This window comes from Trachinotus anak, unplaced genomic scaffold, assembly GCF_046630095.1.
Source record: "Trachinotus anak isolate AG129_WGS33_773 ecotype Australia unplaced genomic scaffold, CSIRO_AGI_Tana_v1 ptg000019l, whole genome shotgun sequence".
Classification (NCBI taxonomy): Eukaryota; Metazoa; Chordata; class Actinopteri; order Carangiformes; family Carangidae; genus Trachinotus; species Trachinotus anak.
In genome coordinates this window covers 20,238,968-20,253,597 of record NW_027273870.1, presented here as the reverse complement: position 1 = coordinate 20,253,597, position 14,630 = coordinate 20,238,968, and the positions used below count along the sequence as shown (strand labels likewise).

Sequence of the window (14,630 nt, the reverse complement as noted above, 5' to 3'; positions counted from 1 at the left end):
AGCGGCTCTTCATGTCGCTTGGACCCAGACTGAGCACCAGGAAAAAGTCTGTGTTTGTGTTGTACTGCATTTGTCTCCATCTTCTGCCGAAACCAGCAGTGCATTGACACGGCTTCTCTGGGTTGTGTGCATGCACATGTGCTTTATGTGTGTGTGTGTGTCATTAATGTGTGGAGAGCTCTACCACACATTAATGGTGTGAGAGAGCAAAAGGAAAACAAAGCTATCAGACAGGAAGCTTATGTCAGGACAAATCCTCCACATTGTGTGTGTGTCTCCAAGGTTTTGTGCTTGTCTGTGTGCCTTCTCAGCAAAATGCCCCTTAAATTCCGCCATGTGTTTGTTTGTACACTGTTAATGTAAGCCCCTCAAACACAGCTTAATTATTGTCTAAAGCATTCCCACATCGCACGCACACACACAAACACACACACACACACACACACACACACACACACACACACACACACAGTAGCTCTATCTCACCCGTCCTTTGCACCAGCTGGACCTCTCACGATGATGTAATCGTGGCTCAAGTGTGTGGACCTACATTTGAACACAGCAGGACCACGGTGAGCTGTAACATCTGTGCTGCTGTTAATCCGCTGTGATTCTATTCAGAGCATCTTGAACCGGTGTCACATTGTCCTCTCTACACTGACGCCTGACAGCAGCCTTTCATTACGTTTGTGCCTGTGAAGTAAAAGTCAGGATGTAGCTGAGAGGTCTTTTATCAAATCGCCTCTAATGATTCATTTGCATACAAAAGAATTTGACAACAAAAGAGCAGCTTGATGAGGAAACTTTTTTGTCCCTTAAGGGTCTATTACCTGGACTTGATGTTGTTCAGTTGATCTTCCTTCAGCATCTCTTACCTCTGAGACTCATAAACTTACATAACATTTACCCAGTAGAGTCTTGTGTTTCAAAGCCTAATGAGCCCGTACTTTAATTGCATGATTACCATCACTCAAAAAAAAACAGAGAGCGAGTATAAAACAAGTCAAGAAGAAGCCCCTAATGAACAAACAACGACCAAGTTTTTCTTGAATCAAAATCTTTATGGTCAAAATAATTTAATTGAGAAGAGACTATTTTTATGTTAATGATTTTGATATCGGTGAATCTACAAACTTAACGCTTTCAGAATGAATTATTTTTGATTCACTCTGCCTAAGTTCCTAATTGGCACAAAACTAATGACATTATTACTGTTTCCTTTGGTAATTATTTATTATTTACTTATTTACACACTGGATCTAGAGGCTGATACAAATTAACATGTCATTCCCATAAATATTGTTCATGGATTGTGTGTGTGTGGATCTGTGTGAAGGGGCATTCGATATTTGATTGAGTGAGCTGGAGCATTATGTACTTGTTCACAGAGGGGCGAGGGGGGTTTCTTGATTCGAAAACAGTGACGGTAAATGCTACTTAGGGGAAATTTCTGCTATTAGTAGCTCACAGTCCGCATGTTCTCACTGGGCACTAATGCCACTTTGTAGCCTCCGTGATTGAGATCACATCAGAGTTATTTCCCATGTAACAGCTGAGGAGGCTTGATAACTCCCTGTTTTTTGGCCTCCGATTCATTCATTCATCCAGAACACAAACACCTTAGACTAATTCACATAAACCTGCCAACAACAACAGCTAAGTATCATTAATAAAAACACAAATCAAGGGCTGCTGTAACCAGATTCAACTGCACGCCTTCCTGTTAGCCATCTGTGGCATTTATGAGGTCTAGTAGCAGTGTGTCTTGATCTCTTTTTTCCTAAAAATAGCCTGGTCCCACGCCCAGACAGAGGAAATGGGACCCCATGGGCTTAGTGCTAAGTGATCCATGGACACGTTCTAAATACATGATCAGAGGAGTATGTTGGTTCTCCAAATTATTTACATTATAGTAGAAGTTGATTACACAGCTTTGATTGTGGATAAGAAAAGTGGGGTGATAAAAAAAAGTTTGAGATATAAGGAGAGAGAGAGGAGAAGCTGGTGAATGATGGGTAAAAATGGAAGAAGTAATGAGGTGCTGGAGGAGGTTTGCTTGTAGTATTTCTGCCTGAGCTGAGTGTCTGCAGAGAGAGACAGATAGGGAGAGGAAAAAAATCACCCTGTCAGCCTACGTGTGCTGGCTCACAATCTGGCAGCTTTTTTTTTTTTGTCCTCACCTCCCTCCCTCTCTCTCTAACAGCCCACCACCCCTCCCTTCTGCTCTTTCTGCTGTGGAACAAACAAGTCCAGAGCGGCGCTCGGGTGGGGAATATATGCATGTCAGGCAGGAGAGAAAGCAACAAGGGCTACTGTCGGGAGAAGAGAAAGAAAATAAGAGAGGGAGGGAGAGAAGGAGGGGTGAGGGATTCCAGTGGGTGAAAGAAAAGGTGGAGCCAATCCACTCCTGCGCTCTCATACACAGCTAAAGACAGATGGGCGGATGTTTTTGCCAGCTGGGGCAACCAATCGCGAGCAGGGACCAGCCCCCTCTGTTAGGGCAGGGCCAGTCTGAGGGAGTGTGTGGCTCAACTTAAAGAGTGTGTTCACAGGCTGGTCATCGTTGTTGAGGGCTCTCTTCTTTTCTCTCATGGTTGTGCAGACGTTGAGGATGAAGATCCAGGAGTCGCCCATCACTTGTGACATGGGGAGGGTCAGCGGCGGAGAGGTGCGGGGCTCAGACCCGGACTGTGAGAAGACCAGCTGCGAGGATGTTCCCCGGCTGGACCTGACAGCACTGACTGAGGACAACAACTGGGGAGGTGAGGCTGGAGGCCATCTTAATGTTGTTTTACTGCTTAGAGTTGTCTCTTACACGCAGTACTTCATTTCTAAATAGGTCTTATACCTATCTAGAACACACACCTTTTTATACAAAGGCACACATGCTCAGACAACCCACTCACTGTCCTCCACCCAGCTTTGCACATGGGTGTTTGGGTAGCAGCTGCACACCTTCTGCTGTCTCTCTTCCTCCTCCTCCTCCTCCTCCTCCTGATGTAGCTCCTTCTGTCTCCTGCAGGATTTAATAGTAAAAGATCCTCTTAAGTTCTCTAGCCACCTATATCTGGTGGAGAAACACTCAATGGAGACATGCTTGTTTGCTCGGTTGGCAAGATAAGGCAGCACTGCAGACGGTTTGTTTTGTTGCAGACCACATGGGAACCTTGAGTCTTTTATTCATCTCACAAGAGAAAATATGAAGGTGCAGCTACGTTTAGAACTCCTCCTGCGGTAACCAGTGTTTTTTTTTTTTTTTAACCAGCATGTATCGCTTACTTAACGATTTATGTGATTGAATTGTTTCCAGACTGAGCTGCTGCAGAAATTCCCAGTCAAAATCAATCATTAAAGCGGAGGTCGAGTGGTGATAACAGTGTACCAGTCAACCAGCTGTAGAAACTTGGCTTGCATTTGGAGAGGTCACTGGGCCTGGTTGAAAATTTCAGCCTTGTGCTCCATCTAAAAAGTGGGGTGAGATATTCAGAGCAGCTCGCGTTTGCTCTGTCACTCCAGGAATAGTGATGGTGATATCTGTGCATGTGCATTCAATAGCGGCTTTGCACAAGATCAAATTTAAATGCAACTAATGAAGTATGTCCATTTAATTTATTGATGCTGGCTTATCAAGTGTCATTACTAATGCAGAGTTTGCAGAAATAGCCACGAGCAATGCATTATTCATACATCTGTTCCAACTCTGTCTCTGTCATAGTTTGCTATCGATGTGTTTGTTTATGCAGTGCTGGCATCTGTGCAGAAAGGAAACCATGCACAATCGCCGTGCACCGAGACTGTGATTGTTTTGTTAGGATGTTGCGACACAGTGGAGTTGGGTGGAGAATTTTGTACTGAGCAGTGAGATGCATTTTGCTGAACTGTACTGGAATGATAACCAACAGGTTCATTGTTACAGTAAAGGAGAGTTTTGGGGCATGTTGCAGCACGTGTTGACATCTTTGGCCTACAAACATTTGTCTTCACTCCCACCACCATTACTGTTTCCTGTTTGATCTGGCAGTCAGGGTAAAACTGTTCCACGCAATAAATCTCGCAACTTCAACCAGCCTCATATTTAGAGCATTCACAGGCAATTACATGTTTTGTGGAGCTCTCTAGTGGCCAAATATGACACATGAAAAACAGTCAGTGAGAGGTTGTTGTTGCTGTGCAACATTTGCTTTATACAAGAGGTCTTGCCTCTCAACTAACAAACTGTTCCTTTAGTCTGCAGAAAGGTGTGGTGTGGTGTGTTTTATCTCCGTCAGTACGTGGTGTCTCTCATTGTGTTTGCTTGTAATTCAAATGTAATTTGCAGTGAGGGAGTACATGGAGGAGATAAGATGTTTGTTCAGGGAATCTATAATCCAGGTGCCAGGTTTCACACTGATATCAAGACCTTTTATATGAGATCACTTGCTTCTTGTTAATTTTTTTTCTTGACTTTTCGGCTGTTCTTCAACCTCCTCTCTGTACATTCTGTCCTGAATACATAACTGAGTTCATGGCAGAGAGGGCACCACAGGGAGCCTGCATCATTGGCTGTGACAGGCCATTCAGACACACACTATCTCCTCTGGGTGCCTTTCAAGCATGAGGAAGAGCAGGGCTTGCCATCGCACGAACTGCATTTGTGGAAATGTGTCGTGCAAAGTTGAACTTTTGAGGTTTCCTTTTTCTGTGAAGTTGGCACGTTTATTCTTCAGTGAGGAGAGCCAAAGACGGATTTATGTTCTGGCAAAATGAGCCAAGCTCAATCAGCAGTTAATAAAGCAGTACAGTGGTTGTGAGTACGGTTAGGGGATGTGTGCATACTGTACAGAACGTGTTAGACTCTACAAATGGGTATGCGGGTGTATGAGGGCATTAGGCAGCAGCGTGAGACCTTTGTCCCAGTACAATTTGTGCCAACGCCTGTCATGGTGACCTGATATTTGTTGCTACTGCTGCTGTCCTTGCCTGCCTGCCAGCGATGTTGGAAAGACATTAAGAGCAGGAAGAGACACAGATCTGATGCTCATACCTCTGAGGAGTTAATTAGGGAGATGACAAACTATATTTATTGCTCTAAGAGGGATGCATCCTTGTCCCTTGTTTTACTTCTTCTTTTTCATCATTTCATCTTGTTCTTCTCCTTCTCTTCTCCCCTTTCTCTTCTTCTGTTCCTCCAGATTCTCCGTTCTTTAGCACCCCTTTCCTTGATTTCAAAAGCATTTTCCATTCAAGTTGTGATGGTAAGTGTTATGTTCTATCACTGTCGGTGCTGACTTGCTACGCTGCAAATAACATGTCAGAGGGAAAGAGAGAGAGAAAGAAAAGGCTGTCTGAATGACCTTTTCCTCTGCATGGCAACATGCTTGAACGATCTGGAACATTGTGGCTGAGCGTCTCGCACACACAACAACCTTTAGTGAAAAGGCAAACTGGCATGTTTTTTGTTTCATTAGTCTACTTAATCCTGAACCATCAGCGAGCAGTTGATTTAAAGGATTAATTTCAAATGCCATGGAGCCTTACTGGCCGGCTACACTGCGCTGCACTCTGAGCTAGATAATAGACCTCAAAGGAAGACATTTGGTGTGATTGAGAGTTTCACCTGCCGTTGTGAGCGAGCTGTAACATGCCAGGGAGTTACTACTTGATAAACTGCACGTACCTAGAAGCACAAGAGGACCCCCGGGACTCTGAAGCTGGAATTTGAGCTAAGCCGCTTCTCGTACGCCCCAAGTCACCCCAGCTAAGAAAAATATGCATGTGCAGTTTTAGAGTGGGTGTGCATATTTTCACGGGTGCTTTCTGACACCATGAATGTTTACACTGACAGTTGGTTTCCTTCAGAGCTTGTTTTCACTCCCTCCATCTCTTCTCCCTGTATAGCTACTCCTCTGTATATTTCTAGAGTCCACTGACTCCTGATGTTACAGGTCTCTCCCTTTCCATGAAATGTACATTATTTCTCCTGCTGAGTTTCACGTACTCGCAGATTCTATAGTTTTCCCTCTCTGTTAAAACAGTGAACTCGTGATATTTCTCTGGCTATTCTTTCTCTCATGCACACGTGCTGGAACAGACACATCAGCATGGTTTATCCCTCCCCATGCAGAGTGGAAACTAAAACACAAACTCATCACTGTACCTCTCAACAGGGGTCGCGCTCTGACATTATCCCACAGAGAGACAAGCTTTATTAATAGCCCAGGGATTGTCAGGGGTATCTGCATGACTATTTTCATCAGACATAATTACTGCCAGAGTAGAGACTGTAACCAGGGGATGAACAGAGAGAGGAAGGGTGGGTGTGCCTTACCCACATTTTCAGGACAACATCTGTGACTGTCGAGCCCCAGAGGAAGGTTTTTTTTGTTGTTTTTTTTCCAACACAGTGGTTTTAGAGAGAGCCGCCTCATCATGTCCAGCGATTTTTACAACACCAGAGAGAAAGCAAGATGTCCATATGATGAGAACTGATGCTGAGAGCAAGCATACTGTTCGACCCATCTTTTATGTTGCTCGCTCTTAGACTTTACAAACCCCCCCCAAAATAGAGTAAAACAGGAAAGTATTCGGTCAGTTTTGGAATTGGTTCCAAGTTAGTAAAATACCCCCCATTTGTTAATTAACAGATTTGTCTTTTTATATTAGCATAGAGCAATCTAAATCTAATTAATCAATTTGATGATTGGCAGGAAATTAACACAAGATTAGACACAAAAGATTATTTGAGAAAATAATCTGCAGATTAATACATATTAGAAAGAATGGACAGTTGCAGCTCTATTCCCCTTTTGTCCATTTATTTGACCAGTAATTTAACAGTTCTTAAATGTTAAGTTATTTGAAACTTTTTAATCCCGGATAGATTTGATAAAAGATTTCAAAGCGTTCTGATTCAAATGTGGATTTGATGCTGGATTTAAAGTTTATTCAGCTCTGCAGTAGATTGTGTTGTCTCCTTTTCCTCTGTAGCTACAGAGCTCTTGGGGAAAGTAGTGAATCTGCTGTCACATGGCTAAGGAGAGCTAACAAGATTCCCTGACTAACCTGTTCTCTGTTTGCACTGGTGTGTGCATTTTGTGCTTGACAGCAGAGTAAGTGTCACAAAGCGTGTGTGTTTGTGTGTTACTCAGAGCCAGTCCCAGCGTACTCATCTCTGCAGAGGGAGAGCATGGACCGCGAGGAAGCTCGACTGTCCCCTCACACCGGGGGTCGACTGATCCGCCAGCTGCTGGAGGAAGACAGCGACCCAATGCTGTCCCCTCGCTTCTACGCCTACGGACAGTCCCAGCAGTACCTGGACGACACTGAAGTGCCTCCCTCACCGCCAAACGCACACTCGTTTGTCAGGTAGACACTTGGCATGGTTTTGTACGTAGAGGCAGCTGGAAGGAGCTGTCAGTGATGTTAACAGCGTCATTTATCTCTCCAGTCGCAGGCGGAGTTCGTCTCTCGGCTCCTGTGACAATGAGAAAGAGGAGTTGACATCGGCTCAGCTCACAAAGAGGATTCATGTCCTGAAGAAAAAGATCCACAGGTTTGAGGAGAAGTTTGAAGAGGAGCGGAAATACAGGGTAAGTAGTGACAACCTGTCCATTTATCATCAGAATAATGTCCTGCCACATGAAATCTGACGCAAAAAATATTTTTCCAAACTATAAACAAGGTTATCCACTGCCTGTGGAGACCCTGATGACTCATCACAATGAATTTATGGTTATGTCCATGTGAGCAGGAATGATAAAAGCTGCTGTCTTATTTTAAGGAGAGCCTGTGTTCATCTGTTTCATTGCTTTTTTCCATCCAGCCTTCCCACAGTGATAAAGCTGCAAACCCAGAAGTGCTGAGATGGGTAAATGAACTGGGCAAGCTTCGTAAAGATCTTAAAGGTAAGGCATACAAATGGAAATCACTCATCTCTAATGAGATGATTCAAATTAAAAAAAACAATAAAGCTCAGATATTGTTTTCTTCCTTACCAGAACACAAGCTGCTGAAGTCTGAAGAGGACCTGCCTCCTCTGACCCGTCAGCGCAGCAACACACTGCCCAAAAGCTTCGGCTCTCAGCTGGAGAAGAAACCTCAGCAGGAGAAAGTGCCGAAGCCGCCGGTGGAGAGCACCCTGGAGAGCATTTTAAAGAAGCTGCAGGAGAAGAGGGAGGAGGTGAACCGCCCCGAGGACATCAAGGTACAACCATGTGATGAATAAATAAAACATCTGTAGCTAATGGATTTTACATGTAAGATAAACGGGTTTGAATTTATTATGGTGCTGGTGTGTGTGTGTGTGTAAAACCAAACACGAGGAATGACCCGTGTTGCAACAGAGAATGAACTCAGGTCATTTTGCACAATGTGTGGACTCACTTCCTGTCCCCTGCTGGCAGGATATGACACGGGAGCAGATCGGGGCAGAGAAAGTCGCCCTGCAGAAAGCTCTCCTCTACTACGAGAGCATACACGGCCGACCAGTAAGTCATCCTCCACCTCCACCTCACTCAGATACACACAGCACTCCCCATATGTCTGATCTTCTGCCAGCAGCGTCTCCCCAAACAGAGAAAATCTTGTTTACCGCTTAAATATGACTAAGAACAGAACCAAACCGACACACTGTTTGAATGCAATTGCGATAATTGTGTCGTCTAATCCCAGCTAGCGTTGTTGTATATCAGGAAATGCAGTTGACCTTTGTGTCACCTCCCTCCCTCCTCACACTGTGTGCCCCAGTGGTTTGTGTTTAATGACCTTCACGCTCTGAAGAACGGCTGCAGAGTTGCTGTTGGCTGATCTGGGTTAGCTGTCATTGTGTTTTATGTTAGTGCAGCAGCAGCGTGTTGACCTGCAGGGACACAGAGGACAACAGAAAGAAACTAATACTGAGCTAAGGATGTGTCTGTTTCTCTTTTTTGCTGCTTCAGGTCACCAAAAGTGAGAGGCAAATCATGAAACCCCTGTACGACAGATATCGCCTGGTCAAGCAGATTCTGTGCAGAGCCTCCACCATCCCTGTCATTGTAAGTATCAAATCTCAACACATCTTCTTTTCCTCCACAGCTGCCTGTTTGTCCGGCCACTGTTTGACGAGCGAGCGGCAAATCATCACCGCAGTGTCCATAAATCCGCAGACACTTAATCCCAGCTCATGTTGGCTTTTAGTGCCAACACGCGCTGGGGACTGGTGGCAGCCGAGCCACAGACGTGTTATCCTTCTCTCCAGGCTTTAAGCTCAGCTTTAGCTGCTCAGTGGATCCTCTGGTCGTAAAGTGGCTCATAGGTGGCAGACAGGAGAGTTCACAGCAAGTGACAGCATGAATAGATGAGTGCAGCGGAGGGTCAGAAACTATTTTTTTAGCCTATGAGGATTTTCCTAGTCTGAATTGAAGATAAGAAACAGAAAATCACAATCAGCATCATTAATGCTACTACATATATTCTTTTCATTGAATATATGTAAGTTCTCTGAAATATTTATTTCTGTGAGAGTGGTGTATACCCTTTCGTTCCCCTATTATTCATGTACTTAACTATTTAATAACCATTTTATTATGTAAGATATGATCTGCACAATGCACCAACAGTTATATAATACACTACCTCTAATCCCCATCATGCAAACTGGGACCACTGCCATAGATTATTCTGTACAATAGATGTTATGACACAGCAGTTTTATTATCCATGACAGGTAAAGTCAAATAATGTTGGAGTCCAGTGTTTTCCAGGCTTATTCTTATTCATACCAAAAATAAAATGTTCCTAAGCCCTTCTGATTACAGTCATAATCTTTAAAAGGTTACTCTTTATCTCTCACATACATTTTTTTTCCTATATTTTTTAAGGTTTGTTCCAGTTCTGTTTTGAACACTCTCTCTACAAAATAACCAAAACATGTGAGGCTTCAAGTGGTTGCCATCTTAATTTCAGTCCGTTTTCAAGCTGCTGACTAGGAAACTTTTCGGCATTATTGTCATTCAAATCTCCGGTGGAAAAAAAAAAAAAAAAGCTTGTGTTCCCCTCGACAAAAAGGAGAATAGAAAGTAAAGGAGTAAAACTCTGATAAAAGTTTAGAACTCAGTAAAAACTGGGAGGAAGTTTGGCATTTTCTAGTTGTCAACACCAGAGTGAGCGTCTCAGCGTGGTTAACTCCTCCTTCTTAACCGTCACCACAGGGCTCTCCCTCCAGCAAGCGCCGAGGTCCCCTCCTTCAGCCCATTATCGAGGGCGAAACCGCGCTCTTCTTCGATGATATCAAGGTGAAGAGCTGCTGCTGCTTCAGTAATCAGTCATCAGCTCCCCTTCCTCGCCCCGCCCTACTACCCTCCAACCCCACCTCCCCGTTATATACTACCATTCACCCCTCTAATGAGCCTGATTGCTGCCTGTTGATTGGGCAGTTGCCTGTTTCCTGCCACCAGTATCTGTAGACAAGCATCTAGAGAAATGTTGAATCAGTAGCTGCCCGGATGTGATGTTTGAATCATGGGATTTGGATGCAAAAATAGAAACAGTTAATGCTCTGTTATAAAGGATAATGAACTTGGGTCTTATTTTACCATTCCTATTATTATTATTACTAATAATAAAGAGCCTTCAGTTTATATTGCAGTGAGTACTTCTACAGCTGTAGGATGATATGTGGAAATATTTTGGGGTTAACTACTTTGAAAACATTAAAATTATTATTTAATTTAGCTCATAGGCTCCCTCCACATACACCCTCTACCAACCTGAACACCAGGTGTATTGACTGTGCATTAAAATGAAATTAACAGCTTTTGCCACACTGACAACCTAAACATATAAAAAATACTGAAATCATATCCACTTTTATATTACTTACATGGTTAAATAACCCAGTTTATTTAACCAGTCTAGAATTTAGTTAGTAATCCTGATATCAGTAACTACTTGATGGTCAAGGCTACAAAGATAAGACCCAAGTTGCAGTGAAGCAGAATGATCCTTTATGTGTGGTTCAATACCAGCAGTAATCAAATCACAGTAGAACTAAATCACTGCTCTCAGTGTGTTGAAGGTTGTTTGCAGCTGGTTCTGGACTGTCTCAAGCATAAAGCTGGTTCCCAGTGTGTGTTCTAGTCGACTGCGCTCTTTAAATCCACGTTTTCACACTAATGAGTACAGATGTGAATCACAAACAAGGAGCATTGAAGTGCATTTTGCTGCTGTACCGTGATGATTTATAACACTGATGACTAACACTGCATGACCCTCATGCACTGCAGTGTTTGAGCCTGGAGGCCCGGCCGACAGCCTCGGGTCTATCGCAGTAACACCACTCACTGCACGATGTGGTGCTTTCCGCCTCGGCCGCTGTTTGACCTCTTTGTGCTCCTGCAGGAGGAGGAGGACGGCTCTGAGGACGACGGAGACTCAAAGACTCAGTTCACCGTGACCGTCCGGCCCGACCTCAGCGTGCTCAGCTTCCTGGATCACATGGACGAGGAAGTGGACGGTTTCATTTCACCAGTGGATGAACTCTCACCGTCAAAAAACACGACAGATATGAGGCTGTCCAACCTTCACTCTGCCACCATGTAAGTTGCTGAAAAGGGAGAAAACTATCCAAGACTGCCTTTATGTAGTAGCAGCAAATACTTATATAATATATTTTGCTGAAAATCCTTACACTAAGTAGGATTATGACTTGTCATGGAGTATTTTGACTTTTCTGTATTTCCACTTTTACTCAAGCGACTGATTTGAGCAGTTCTTCCACCATAGTTTCAACACATTTAAATATTTAAATGCAAGATATTTCAATATTTCTACTCTTTCTCTCACAGACAGGAACTTGTGGAGCAGCTTCAAGAGACCAGAGAGGAGAAGAAGAGAATCCGCAAAAACCTGAAAGAGTTTGAGGACCAGTTCTTTAGACAAAATGGAAGGTAAAAGAAAATAAAAGTTTGTTCAGATTATATAACAGAGGCAGCATCATGCATAATGGGTTTTCCACAGCTGAACCTTCTCCGTTTCTTAATGTTTGTTGTCTTCCACTCACGTCTTGTTCCCATAGAAATGTGCAGAAGGAGGACCGCTCCCCGTTGGCAGTGGAGTACAACGAATACAAGCACATTAAAGCCAAACTGCGGCTGCTGGAAGTTCTCATCAGCAAAAGAGACTCAACTAAGTTCATCTGAGGAAAAACTAAAAGACTCTAAAAGGACCGTTGCTTAGTTTCTGGAGATACAGTCAAACACACCTCAAACTGATTTTCCTTCTTGTTGCTATCTGTGCTGCTCATGTTTCTGACTCGGGGAACAGCCTGTTAGTCCATTCTGTCGAGCTCTGACGTCCGCAGAGAGCTGCCGACCCATGACTGATTCAAAGCCGCACAAAGTCACCTGCTTCACCTGAGAAGTTCATCTACAAAACCTCACAACTTCACAACAGGACGGTTCTCCAGTAGTAAGCAGGACACACAAATAACCTGAATCACACTTGTATTGCTAATAATTTATTTCTATTCTTTTGAACCTTTTTATCAATACAGAAAAGTTATTTTTCTCACGCATTATTGTAGAAGTCTTAAAAAAAAACCTTGTAAGTAAAATAATAGATATGAAATTACAGCTATTTTTAAAGAAGGATTTTGCAATCAAGATTTCTGTGTATTTTTGTAAGGGAGATGTTACTATTTGTATAACTTCAATCAGCTGAACAGTATTTACTAAACCAATAGCTTTCTCTGTTTCAGTTCTGACCATCAAATAATGTCTGAAATAATCTTATGTTGCTTCTCTAGAAGTTCAATCGAGTATTTGCTCACTAAAAGAAGTGGTTTCGAATTTTAACAAAACCCAAAGACAGAGACTCAGAGTACAAACTATGAACCAAAATGGCTCAAATGTTCATTATATTCAACACAACAGCTTTTTTTGTGATCACTGGTACTTACCTAAGCATTTAACTGTATATTTTATGCATTTTACATGCTTTTTTTCCCCATTAACTTCATGTCAAATAAGCTATTTCTCGTCTTGAAATCACTGGTATGTTTGTGCTCACACTGATCAGAATTGACAAGGCCATGTGTTAGAGGAATGGAGGACAGAAATGGTCGCTGAACGCCCCAGTTTTCCCAGCGGTCTGTGTTTCCTTCTCGTCCTCTCCAGAGCTTGTTTTGTTCTTTTGTAAATATGGATCACTGTGTATGTTTACATTTCTGTGAGCGAGTACTTTTTTCCTTTCTTTCTCCAAAATGGATGATTATCAGTGTGAATTTCGTTTTTACTGAATGTAAACACTGGCGAGGCTTAATGAATTTTGAGTGTGTACATTTTAGTACATAAATTGTATTTGTATTTTGTATATATTATGAATGAAATCATATTTTTACTGAATTTGTGGGCTGTGCGTGGTTCCTTTGCGTGGCTGAGTGTTTGAATACTGCTTTACAACTGCAGATCATGTTCATCATTGATTAATCTGTCAATCATTTTCTTGATTAATTGTTTTATAGTTTAGTCTATAAAAAAAAAAAGAAAAAGGAAAAAAAAAGAAAACAGTGAGAAATGGCCTTCACAGTGTCCTGGAGTCCAAGGTGACATCTTAGCATCTTTTTTTGTCCAAAAAAAACAACTAAAAATATTCAGTTTGCAAAGACAGAAAAGAAGAAATCCTCATATTGGAGATTTGGGAACTAAAGTTTTGGGATTTTTTTTTTGGGGGGGGGGGGGTTCATAGTTGCTTGAAAAATAATTCAAATGATTAATCAATTATGAACATTGTGCAAAAAATCGTTTCAGTTTTAGAGACTGAGAATCAGTAAAAAGGGCAAAACCATGAGGGGAAATTAGTGTTGCATTTGTTCAGGGAAATTCAAGTTCCTAAAAATAATTATGAAAAGTCATTCATAAAAAGAGAAAACAGAAGTCATTAAAATAATGAGCTGAAAACCCAATGGTGACAGCAGAGTCCAAATTTGCATACAGGTTCTGGAGGAGGTCTTGCTATTAAAAGCATTTCTGAGCCCCGAGGAGCATCAGACTTGTTTGTCATCATATTGCACCAAGAGTTAACAAATCAGCAAAATGTTCGTGCAGAAAAAAGATGAAGCAATGATGATGTTATGCAATGCGTCTGCAGTCTGACCAACGTCCAAAAGTGTGGTTTTGCCAAAAAGTGTTTGCACCCTGCAGCTTCAGCAGGTTTTGTTGAACTACAAATAATTCCAGGTTGGGCAGTGGTATGTGCATATGCACATGCTGCATCCTTGGCACTGGTTTGCATTCTAGAAATCAGCTCCAAAGAAAGAATATGATTTAAAACAGACTCCAGTATCATCGCCAGACACATGTTGGCTTAAAAAATACAAATTCTCAGTCTCAATTATTAACAACTCCACCGCAACATCTACTAAAGAATTTCATGTGACACCATAAAAAACTGGACTTTGAGTGAACTTTGTTTTCCTCAACTGCTGACTTAATGGGCAAGAAGGAACAATATATAAAGCACTTTTCAACCTATTTTGCCCAATAACTCAATCATTAAACATGCAGGAAATGTTTTTACACTGTATTGTTTTATTTAAAAAGTTGGCTGGAACAGAGAGCTTTTTGTAGATTTCAGACAAATATGCAAAAGTGACATTTTTTTTTGTAGCACATTAA

At 42.3% G+C, this 14,630-nt stretch overlaps 1 protein-coding gene across 6 annotated transcripts in view; it reads left to right on the top strand.

The window, feature by feature from the left end:
- The window catches only part of fam13a (family with sequence similarity 13 member A), a 52,671-nt gene extending 39,313 nt beyond the window's left edge, over nucleotides 1-13,358 (top strand). Inside the window, exons 15-26 of one of the 6 annotated variants that reach the window (XM_071503753.1) lie at nucleotides 2,603-2,762; nucleotides 5,172-5,234; nucleotides 7,128-7,344; nucleotides 7,427-7,568; nucleotides 7,802-7,883; nucleotides 7,977-8,182; nucleotides 8,382-8,465; nucleotides 8,916-9,011; nucleotides 10,167-10,250; nucleotides 11,356-11,552; nucleotides 11,802-11,903; nucleotides 12,032-13,358. In XM_071503753.1, the coding sequence (XP_071359854.1) occupies nucleotides 2,603-2,762; nucleotides 5,172-5,234; nucleotides 7,128-7,344; nucleotides 7,427-7,568; nucleotides 7,802-7,883; nucleotides 7,977-8,182; nucleotides 8,382-8,465; nucleotides 8,916-9,011; nucleotides 10,167-10,250; nucleotides 11,356-11,552; nucleotides 11,802-11,903; nucleotides 12,032-12,155 (1,557 nt within the window). In that variant the 3' untranslated portion in view covers nucleotides 12,156-13,358. The remainder of the gene's footprint in view (nucleotides 1-2,602; nucleotides 2,763-5,171; nucleotides 5,235-7,127; nucleotides 7,345-7,426; nucleotides 7,569-7,801; nucleotides 7,884-7,976; nucleotides 8,183-8,381; nucleotides 8,466-8,915; nucleotides 9,012-10,166; nucleotides 10,251-11,355; nucleotides 11,553-11,801; nucleotides 11,904-12,031) is intronic. The other 5 variants (XM_071503756.1, XM_071503754.1, XM_071503755.1 and 2 more) reach the window with 5 other exon arrangements.
- Nucleotides 13,359-14,630: the final 1,272 nt, after the last annotated feature.